The sequence below is a fragment of the Arvicola amphibius genome, chromosome 9 (genome assembly GCF_903992535.2).
Source record: "Arvicola amphibius chromosome 9, mArvAmp1.2, whole genome shotgun sequence".
Lineage (NCBI taxonomy): Eukaryota > Metazoa > Chordata > Mammalia > Rodentia > Cricetidae > Arvicola > Arvicola amphibius.
This window is the reverse complement of record NC_052055.2, coordinates 125,670,502-125,682,400: the sequence shown is the minus strand read 5'-3', so window position 1 is coordinate 125,682,400 and position 11,899 is coordinate 125,670,502. Positions and strand designations below refer to the sequence as shown.

At 41.0% G+C, this 11,899-nt stretch overlaps 1 protein-coding gene across 1 annotated transcript; it reads right to left on the bottom strand.

Annotated features, from left to right (window-relative positions):
- Positions 1–6,215: 6,215 nt before the first annotated feature.
- On the bottom strand, positions 6,216–7,175 carry LOC119823567 (olfactory receptor 12D3). Its single transcript, XM_038343645.1, has one exon. It carries the CDS (start codon positions 7,173–7,175, stop codon positions 6,216–6,218), a length of 960 nt encoding a protein of 319 aa, XP_038199573.1.
- Between the last annotated feature and the right edge of the window lie 4,724 nt (positions 7,176–11,899).

Genomic DNA, 11,899 nt, shown 5'->3' with positions numbered 1-11,899 from the left:
GTGGATGGGGCAGATAGAATGTAGAATGTTCTTCCCATAAAGTGACCTTCTAGAAAGCATTGCATGAACTATGATAAGTGAATGCCATTCAAAGAAAGACATGAAGAAAATGCCCTGGCATGTCCACATTATCTCTGTGGGAAAGCAAAAGCCTGGTAGGAATATTCTTGGCTCTTTTCACATGGTCAAAGATGATAAGACATAATACTAGGTGTGTTCCCTCACTGTACTTGTATTTGCTTATGGTAACTGTAAATGCTGCATCATGTTTTGCTTGCTTAATAATAAAGATGAGAAGTGTTCTGCTTGCACTACTCTAGTGCAAGGACCTGGAGTCCCCTGATTCCCCACACAGGCCTTTTCAATATCCTTCTATACTCAGAGATTAACCTTGCTGGCCATGGGGCCAACAATAAGAAAAGCAGCTTTTTCTTCTTTGATGTGACTGTCCTTAGAGGATATGTTCACATTTGCTTCCTTGTGATACTGCTCAGTTTCAAGTACTCGTATGATTCGTAGACCCTGAGCTCTCGTTCCTGTTCTATTTGCCATTCTTCTGTGCTACACTTCTACATATGTAGACGTCAACTCTGCACGCATTTATATATAGGCCACAAGTCAGCCTAAAGAGCCTGTGGTGAGGAGACAGGTCTCTCTTATCCTCTGTCTTAGTTAGGGTTTCTAGTGCCATGATGAAACACCATGACAAAAGCAGCTTGTGGGAGGAGAGGGTTTATTCCACTCACTTATGTGTCAGTTCATCACTGAAAGCAGTTAGGGCAAGAGCTCAAACGGCAGATAAGAGACGATTCACAAGTGCTGCTTACTAGCTTGCTCAGTCAGCTTTCTCATGACACCTAAGGCCAGGGGTGGCACCACCCATAATGGACTAGGCCCTCCCCTATCAATCACTAATTAAGAAAATTCCTTACAACCAGACCTTACGAAGCATTTTTACAATTGAAGTTCTCTCCTCTCAGATGACTCTAAGTTGTGTCAAGTTAACAAAATAAACAGCCAGTACATCTTCTGTGCACACATTTGTTTGCCAACCAGCCACAGACTTCACCTGCTCCTTCAGACACATGAAGCTCTAAATCCTTAAAAATGTACAGTATTGAAGCTGGAGAGCTGGTTAAGAGTCCTTACTGCTCTTGCAGAGGTCCGTGGTTTGTTCCTCAGCACCCACATCAGAAGGTTCACAACCTTCTGTACCTTCAGGTCCAGGTGATCCAATGCTGTACTCTCCAGAGGCACTCCACATGCATTGTGCATATTGACTCACACATGCACACACAAACACCACACATACACAAAGTAAAATAAATAAATGTTTAGAATTAGTGTTTGTGGTGTTCAGTGTTGTCTTTCAGAATTATGCTCAGCACAGACTGGGATTTAAAGTCCATACTGTATACATGTGCAACCTTGACCTGTGTGCAGATACTCTGTTATAAGTGGAAAAACAGGGCAGATTTATCACCATGTTTATTGTGGGTCTGATTCCCAGAAGCCAGAGGTCAGAGGAACAGGTCCCTCTGAGGGCAGACGGCAGGAGGACAGTTGAACATCCACTTGCTTCTTCAGTCTTCTTTGATTCTGCAGTCAGAATTCCGAAATTTCCTGGAATCAGGACTAGGATATTTTTCTACATCTTAATAGCCCAGCTGCTTCCCTAGTCCCTCATAGGTTATTCTCTTCCCGCAGGTGGAAGAAGCCACGATATGCTCATGCTACTAATAACAATAGGGGTGAAGTGCATGGAGGAGCTGAGCCAGATGATAATCCCTCCTTTAGCCCCATCTCCTGTGGACTCTAACCAGGCTTGTTTTGTTCTGTCTCAGTAAGACATTTCCCAAGGATTCGATGCATTGTTCTTGGGGCAAAACTTTGACATGATAGATAGAGGTTATAAAATGAGAGGAGGATTGAGCAGAGAATAGATTCCTGGTCTATAGAGTGGGGACGCAGGTGTGTAATGGGCTATTTAAAGTATCACCAATCACAGTGACTGATCTGAATTCCTTCCTGATTATTTTCTTCCATAGTATAAGATCATGCCATATGTGATATACAGATCCAGAGAGGATTTGTTTGGATCTCTTATTCTCCATGTGATGATTTCAAGAACTCCTGACTTCTCTTTCTGTAACTGGCATCTGATTGTGTCCAAGTACCTGTCTACTGTCAGTTCTGAGGGAGAAAGTAAGGAGCTCAGCCCAGCCCTGAGCACCAAACCCCTTTCCAGCAGGGTGTGTCACCCACCCTGTTCCAGCAAATGCAGAGCTGGGAAGTCTCCAACCCCTGCTGAGCTTTCGCTTTCCCTGATTCAGCTTCTTGCTACCTTATGGAAAACAGATGTTGGCAGGCATGGTGGTACCGCTGTAATCTCAGCTCTCAGAAAGCAGATGCAGACAGGTATTTGTGAGTCTGAGAGCACCTTAGTCTATATAGCAAGTTCTGGGCCCACCGAGGCTACATAGTGACACCTTGTTAAAAAAAAAAAAAAAGAACTGTAGGTGCAGGATTTCTTTTTAACTTCTTGATGTAAGGTGTTGCGGGGGGGGGTGTTATTAAAAGGGCAGACTACTCACAAAACTTGACAAGAAATAAAATCTGAAAACACCCAAGACCCATGTGTTTGATGTGCTGAGTAGGGCTATAGAATGTGACTGGGCTTGGTCATGGCTCTGCCTTCTGTGGATTTGGATATAGTCATCCTCAACCAGGTCATCTCACCTCCTCTGTCCTTGACCTTCAGTATAATGTTCTTCCACCAAGACCTGCAATCATATGAACTCAGAAATACCTGGGCCTTGCAGAAACAGCTCAGTCTGCTCTGGCCTAAATTTGGCCCTAAGAATCCCTTCTGCCGTTGGCCATGCTAGACTTGCAGTTGAAGTTCCAGGTGTCAGTCCACAAGAAGGGAACCCTCTGATGGGCCAATGTTGTTTAGGCAAGGCCACAGGACTGCAGAACCTAGAATATCTTTTGCTTCTGCTGTGCCTTTATATGTTTGCTGCAGCTCTCTTTCTCTGGTATCTAACATTGTGTGAGTAGACATAGGGAGATCTCCACTGCCTGCAATATAGTGTCTTTATCTTATTCCTTTTCTACTAGGCATTTTTACCTGTGGGATTGTCAAGAAGATGACCACCCCCCTCCTTAGCTGTACTGTCCAATTTGATGATAATAATAATAATGATAGCCTATACAGAGTTTAGATGAATAAAAGTTAATACAAGAATATGTTTCATAGTTGAGACTCATGAACCCCACTTTAGAAGATGCTCAGGTTAATGACTGAAAGGAAAGCTCCTGAGTCCAGGGCCCGGCTGTCGTCTCTAATTCTCTTAATGCTAAAAAGAGGTGGTCATGTGCAACTAGCTGAAACAAAGCCTCAATATAACTTCAGGTGAGACCAGATGCCTTGCTAATAGTTTTAAAATAAATAACCCCAGAAAACAATCTAAGGTTCACAAAGACACATAGCTGGGCAGTTTGACTCATTAGGTTAGAGTTGAAAATACAAAACAGCCTAATTGTTACTAGCTTCTCTTGCTAAACCTGGTTAATAAACAAAGGTGAGGATTAATTTTTTTGCACCAATTCCTGACCTCAGCCTTCTCTTATTGATAAATGGGTGTGCACCCTGAGAACTAGCATTCATCTGTCTTTTACGTATAAAAGTTTGTTTTGTAACTCCTTCAAAATTCCTTATAAGATCATCACCTTTTACAATTAAGCAATTGATTTTTTTAACCACAATTTGCAGCCTGACAACAACAACAACAAAAAAAGTTGACTGAGAACAATGCCTCTTGGTTGCTTATTATCTAGATATATTGTATGTGGGTTATGGGAATGACTATTTTTTAATCATATGAGGAAGATAAAGAAAACAAACATGTTTTTACCTATAATCATTCACTTGAAAAATGAAATGCAACCATTTTGACTTTTGTGCTGCCTGGAAGATTCTGTTGGGGTATAAAAACTGTAAAACAACATGAGAAAAAAGAGAGAGAGAATAAAGAAAGAAAATAAAGAAGAAGCCAATCAAGAGAGTTTGTAGGTGCCTTTTTCCCTAACCCCCACCTCTGATAGAAAAGTTTAGCTTCACCAACTCAGTGGACTCCTATCAAAGCCCTGTGTTGCAGGAGGCTGGCCCCGTACCCTTCATCTTTAGTTTTATGAAAAATACAGCACATAGCTGCTGTCTACAGTCATTCGCCTGGGGAAAGCACATCAGAACGTCCTGATCCTAATTTAGTGCCTGATCAACACCGTCCCACCACGGTCTCACCCGTGCCTTCCCACTACTCCAGTCACAGCTTCCACGAGCTCACCTTAGGTTCCATAGCCGACTTTGTTGCCGTTAGGGGTACAGAAATGGGCTCATTTTCTCTGCCGATTGAAGAATTAAAAGGCAGGAAAGGAGTGTTACCAGAAGTCTTGAGGAGCGCCGGGCGGCGGTGGCGCATGCCTTTAATCCCAGCACTCGGGAGGCAGAGGCAGGCGGATCTCTGTGAGTTCGAGACCAGCCTGGTCTACAAGAGCTAGTTCCAGGACAGACTCCAAAGCTACAGAAGAAACCCTGTCTCGAAAAACCAAAAAAAACAAACAAACAAACAAAAAAAAAAAAGAAGAAGAAGAAGTCTTGAGGAGCCCCAGCAGAGCCATCAGGTGATACCTGGGAAGCCAGAGTCCCCTCTTTGGGGTTCCAAGTCCCATTATTAAGCAAATTTTAAAACAGATACAAACTGAAGCTGGAAGGAAAGGAAAAAAACTCAAATGGAAGCTAGAGGGAAATTTATTAGTGCTTAAAAAGAAACCCCAGGGCAGGCAGCCTGCAAATCTCACAACTACTCCAGGAAGGAAGGGAGGGAGGGAGGGAGGGAGGGAGGGAGGGAGGGAGGGAGGGACGGAGGGAGGGACGGAGGGAGGGAGGGAGGGAGGGAGATGGAGAAGTGAAGAAGCAAAAGCCATGTTACTTGAGATAAAGCAGTACAAATTTCATAGTTAGTTACAGAGTTTAAAAGCATGCTTAGGTTCTAGACAACATCCAAAAGAAAGCAAATAAAGAGAAAAAGAAATAGTTACACCTTTCTGAATCAGGAGTCAAAAAGGTGGGCAGACCCAGCCCAGTCTCAAGGAGAGGTAGGCTAAGCTCTAGGGACTTCACGAGTGGGCAAGAATTCTGAGAAGGAAAAGCACCTTGTCTTAAAGGAAAACAACTTCATAGGGCTGGTCCCTAGCCAGGTTCTTAACCAGCCCCACTTGATTAACCCTTAAGGGAGAAAAGTAGGAGATGCCTCTACCCACAAGTAGATTCTATTCTTAAAGTACCACCCTGCTGTCTTTGCATGCTTGGCATATGTCCTTAAACATTGATCCCCAGCTCTGTCTGTGTTGTGATAAGAGATTTCTTCCTTCCTGCAGTTGAATAGTTTTCCTTTGTTTCAGGAAAGACTCATGGAACTCAGGAAAATGTTGTGCTTGTGATTTTAGTTTATCATAGACAGGATACACTAAGAGCTTGGGAAAAGGACAAAAGGAAAGTTCTGTGAGGTCCTCACAGTGTACAACCCTTCTGAACACTGATGTGCAAACATGTGGACCTCACATGTTTTTGAGTTTCTACTAAGACTTCCTTACATGGCTTTATTTTTTTTCTTTTTTGCCTCATAGCTGAACTTAATCTCTAGCCTTCCTCACTAAAGAATCAAGCTATTAACACCAAATCCTCAGATTTCTAATCATATAATCTTTTTGTCATAACCAACCTCCCATCTGAGGTTTGTTTGGCGCCTACCATAAATCTATTGTGAATATAAGCTCAGGCAAGAGACAGATGGCCCATGAATTACTAAGACACTGAAGGTTTTTGCAGCTTTCTTCCAGGAATGCAGGGCAAAGACCAGACAAGTTATCTAATATATATCAAGAACCTTGTCACATCTCTCTCAGTCCCTCCTACCTTCTTTTAGATTTCCACAACACTTAATTACCCAGGCATATGTGCCATGGATATTGTGAAACCCCTTGACACACTGAAATTCATATTTTAAAATGCTATAGAACTGTTTTGCTTATTCCCATGTGATTTGAACTTCTTATTTTGCGTGAAATGCTCAAAACCCCTGAGAGAGGGGGAAAACGTTCACTCACCGTGTATTATAGAGAAATGCCTTCATATACATAAGATATGAATCTCATTGATGTCCTCCGTGCAACTGGTGGTCTTTAAACAACTTTTTCCCAAAGATCTTCTTCAGAGCCAACATCACCTCTTTGTTCCTAAGGGTATAGATCAGGGGGTTCAGCACTGGGGTGACTGTACTATAGATGATGGCCACCACCCGATCCTCACTCATGGCTGATGCTGTGGCAGGGCGGATGTATGTGAAGCCAACAGGTCCATAGAAAAGACAAACCACCATAAAGTGGGAGGTGCACGTTGACAGAGCCTTTCGTAGCACTCTGCAGGACTGGTTCTTGAAAAGAAGAAAGGCAATGATGTAGAAATAGGAGAGGAGTGTAAGGAGGAAAGCCCCCATGGATATGCTGCCCGTAACAACAGAAAGGAGCCTCTGATTGAGCACTGTGTTGCCGCAGGCCACTTCTAAGAGGGGCTTGACATCACAGAAGAAGTGATTGAGCTTGTGAGAGTGGCAAAAGTTCAAGTGAGCAGTCATGACAGAATGCATCAGAGCATAGAAGAAGCTGGTGATCCAGGCCATAGCTGCTAACAGGATGCACAGCTGGGGATTCATGATAGCAGTGTAGCGAAGTGGGCTGCAGATAGCCACGAAACGGTCAAAGGCCATCACAGCCAGCAAGATGGCCTCCGTGCTTCCCAGAAAGTGGAAGAAGTGTAGCTGGGCGATACAGCCAAGGAAAGATATGGTTCTGTGCCTGGAAAGGAGGTTGATGAGAACCTTGGGGAGAGTCACCGAAGAGTAACAAATATCCAGGCAGGAAAGGTTTCCTAGAAAGAAGTACATAGGGGAGTGGAGTCTTCTCTCCAAAGCGATGATCATTAATATCACTCCATTTCCAACCAAATTCAGCAAGTAAATGGTTAAGAACGTCATAAAAATGATGGGCTGCAGCTCATGGGCACTGGTCAGACCAAGCAAGAGGAACCCATCCACCGAAGTGGCATTCTCCATCACTAAGGGAAAATATACAGAAAGCAATGTGTTGTATTTTCTTAATTTAAACTATTACTCTTAGGGACTAAGAGAAAAGCAAGCTGACTTTATGAAGGAACCCAGGGTGAGCTGCTGTGGAAAGAGCATTTGGGAGTCATGGCTCATCTACTTACAGCAAAGCTAGAAATCAGTATATATGACAAATATGAACCTGTAAAATTGTTTCTGACTAATAAGAGAAGCATGTTAGGACTAAACCAGATATAGACAAGGACACTTTTTGCAGGGTCTAACCATAACCTTCCACACAGCATGAGAATCAAAGTTTAGACCTGTTGAAAGCACAAAGACTAAGAGAGTAATTGCTTATTTTCTGATTTAGGTTCTGATAATCCTACAGACACGGTCTAGTGAGAATTTCCCCCACTTCTCCTGAAACTTAAACACTGACAAGGGATTTCTACATCCTCCCTGACCACCTAAATCTTCAGTGAGATAAAAGGAAGATTGTGAGTTTGAGGCCAGTCTGGGCTACAATGTGAGACCGTGTTTTAAAAGAGGGAGGGAGAAAGAAATAGAAAGGGACCAGGTGACAGGAGTTATAGGTAGAAGGAGAGGAAGGGGGAGCCCACAAACCTCAATATCATGTAAGTAAAAGAAAAGTAGAGCAGTCTGTATCACAGGATTGCAGCACAGCCGTAGGGCTCTGAGCATAGCTGAGAAAACCTTTAAATACTAAGCGATTCCAGTAGTATGACAGTATCCCATCTTCAGTGAGATTATCTTGAGAGAAGGGGAGCCAGCAGGAGGAAGACAAAGTACAACATGAACACTGGTGGTGAAAGGGAGGGCAGAGTAAATTAAGAACAAAGGAAACTACCATTTGAGAAAGAAAACAACCGCACGGGCTCAACAGAAGGTGGAGCCCTTGGACTGAGTTGAGGCATTGGGAAAAGAGTATGGCCCACTTTCCACTACCACCCACGGGAAGAGTCTCTGGTAATTAGTGCCCAGAATATCAGAATACAATACAAACTCCCAGTAAGTAGCTTTAAACGCTAAAAGAATGGTAGTCAAATCTACAATCAGATGTCCTAACATACCTCTCTATAAATTGATTAAATAACTAGCCAAAAAGTACCTGAGGATAGGAAGAGCTAAACAACACAGCTTCCACATTCATTTAACACATGGGAAGCACTGAACTGAGAAATGAAAGAAGCCATGATGTCACTAGGGCACAGTGAACATTTACTAAGTCAAGCATAGACTGAGTCTTTTTTAAAGTTTGGAGGGCTTTTTGTTTGTTTTGTTGCTTGTTTGTTTTTATTTCAGAAAGCTGAACTATTCAAATAGTTTTTTGAAACTTGAACCTGAAGAAAATAAGGCATAAATAATAAAAATAGCAGGAATTTTACAATAAAAATGTATAGCAGAAAAATCAATAAAGATAAAACTTATTTTAAAATTAGTGAAAACTAATGCCATAAGATATATGTTACCAACTTAAAAGACAGTCTGTCTGCAAGTATGATCAATGTTAAGAAAATAGAAACAAACAATCAAGTATCAACAAACACAGTGTCATGTAAAAAAAAAAAAAAGAATTTACAGCCACAGCTGCACTGTAGTCCTTCAAAACTTTAGCCTTTTCCTCAGTAAAATGAATGCTCAGCCTAGATATGGGGAGGGGGCCTTGGTCCTGCCTCTATATGATGTGTCAGGCTTTGCTGACTCTCTATGGAGAGCCCTGCCCTTTCTGGAGAGTGGAAGACTGGGTGTGGGGGAAAGGGTGGGGTGGGGGGAAGGGTGAGGGGGAGGGGGAGGAAGTGGGAGCGGGGATGGCTGTGTGGAATGAGAAAATACTGTATTAAAAATAAATAAGTAAATGAAAATGTATAATATATTCACATAAAATCTTACACATTGTTTATAAAATATTCATTTATTAAAACCAGGAATTCAGAGTAGTACAGAAGTCCTTCAATCAGTGAATAGCAAAGCGAATTTTATATACCAGAGAAAACAATTCTGCAACAACAGGAATGAACAAACTGGATGCAGTGCCTCATATTTGCCATCCCAGCACTTGAGAGCCTGGAGCAGGAAGGGGAACTGCCGTAAGTCCCAGTCCAGTATGGGCTGCTTAGTAAAACCCTGTCTTTGAAAGACAAAAACGATTTCAAGAAAGGAATGAAAAATTCAGTGAAATCCCCACGAATCTGCTTAAGCCTCTCCCAAGAGGTTTTACACACTCAGGCTTTGTGCTTATGTAGCATGCTTTTAAGTAGGTAATATCTAGAAACTGAGAAGAGATAAGTAGTTCCCAGCTTGGTATGAAGGGGCAGATGTGTAGCTGTGAACACCCATGGCGAAGACACTGTTCTGTCTTCTCAGTGCAGTGCTAGCTGTGGGGACACACGTGAGACTATGAAGGACACAAACACAGAGTGGATGAGTGCAAGGACAGGGGTTCATCACTGGACTGATGAACTGCAGCAGCTCAATGACCTGGCTGTAATCCAGGAAGAATGGAGTACGGGAGCACAGCATTTCTGTGTTATTGAAAGTCATAACTGCACGTTACAAAGATTACAGTTAGGATTGTCGTTCATATGTTTTACAACATCAAAATATTTACAAACAAATTGTATTTTTGAGAATATTTAAATATGAATTTGTCATGGTGATATTTTGTACTATTTATATGAAGAATAATTTTCAATTCTATCATAATTGAATATTTAATCAAATGCATTATTATTACACTTTACTTGCACATGTCTCTCGACATGTTGAAAATTATATACCACACCATTATGTTCATGTGACCATTTTAAACACAAGTGAATGGAAAGATTCTAAATACCCAAAACTATGACTAAATTATTACATTTATAAAAGGAAATAGTATGTAGAATTTAAATACATATATGTATATGAATATGCTCAAAAATAAAACTTAACTACCAGAAAAACTCATAAAATATAAGTATGTACATCCATACATATATGCATACAGATGCACACATAGGGACATACATTATGACTTTTGGGATGATTTGCTGATTGACAAAAATCAAGATTCAGTACAAGGTGATCAAGATGCTGATATTTCTCACTGAATCTTCTTTTCTGGGTAGTCAGTCCCTCTCTGAACATACCAGAAGAAACCATTAACCATCGTGATCTTTGGGGAAAGACTTGGAAAGCGAGTGGACAAGGGTGTAGGGAATGCACACCTCTTAGAACATTTTTTTTATTTTGTTAATTATTGACATGCAAATTATTCAAAATATAAATAAAAGCATTTGTTTAAAAACAGGAAGGTGAAATTGTACCTGACTAGAATGGTAAAATAGAAAAGTGGGCTGAGGATACTCAAGTTTTACTTCACTTATTCCATTCGAGAACATTGAGATTTGAAGTGAGTCATGGTCTATATTTTGCAATCTATGAAATAGAGATTATTTCTGCACACCTCTTTTTCTCAAGAGCAACAAACCAAAAGGCATAAAGTAGAAATGTCACCAATTCTACAGTCAGTCATTCTTATAAGTATAGATTCATGTTTGTCCCCTTCACAGCATAATATCAATGGAGATTTTCTTAATTATAATACATTCAAATTTTTCAAATTTTTCAAATTTTTGTAATTCCTCCACCATACAAAATTAAATTAGTAAATCTTTTTAGCCACTAATTGCTGTCATGAGTGACTATTAGAATAAACAATGTTCCTAATGTATTTACTACTAAATATAAAATACATATGGAGACTTAGAATGATATTATTTCCATTCGTGTCAGACTCACTGTGGTGACCTAGGAGACCCTGCACCACCTTCTCCTCTTTACTTTGTCCGCTCTTCAACTTCCTGTCTCAGCCTCCAAGTCCACACCAGTTCTCCACTGGGGTGAATATTCTTACACCTGATAAATCTGCATGGATAATTCCCTCATCTCTTCCGGCCTTCATCTTAAACTGTGTTTTTACACGTACACAAATTATTACCCTTCCCTCATCTGTTGGTATCAATAGAATGTTTCTTAATTTGGCATTACATCTTACAACTTTAACTTAAATGCAAGTTCTAGAAAGAAACAAAATTGTCCTCTCTTTCATCACTACTATAACCCTAGCAACCAAAACAATATCTACCATTTTAACTGCCTTCTGTGCATTTACCGGGTTAACTAATGGCTTAATATTACCTAGTCAGGGTTCGTTGACAAACCTCATGAGGTCATATTTCCCTTTTATAAAAGTTTGTATCTACACTTTACCAACAAGATGCCCCTAACTGTAATGCTAAACTTAACATCAGAGTTTGTGAAAACATACCAGAACATGAGGGATTTGTGTCCTGGATTCAGTAAATGGCTTTAGCGGGGGGGGGGGGGGGGGGACACAGTTGTTTTGGCATTTTGTTGTCTGGCATGACCTGTTTGGATTAGTCACCATCAGAAGCAGTATGAAAATTTCATTACCACAGACAACAAGGAGATCTCTGCCATGGACACACATATATAAGAAATATTCTAAATATAAATGTTGATGCTAGGGAATTTCAAGAATCATGAACAGAGCAGAGGACATACTAACTGACACACGTGTGTAGCACGATTAATAAAAACCCAGAGACAGATGTTGGGGTTCAATTTGAAGATCAGCAAAGCAAAGCAGCCAAGCCACTAGACAGCCTTACCTCTATGAAATCTTCAGAATGAAAGAGAGTGAG

Excerpts from the sequence above, each read along its gene's own strand:
- LOC119823567 (XM_038343645.1), bottom strand. The coding sequence starts at position 7,175 with ATGGAGAATGCCACTTCGGTGGATGGGTTCCTCTTGCTTGGTCTGACC.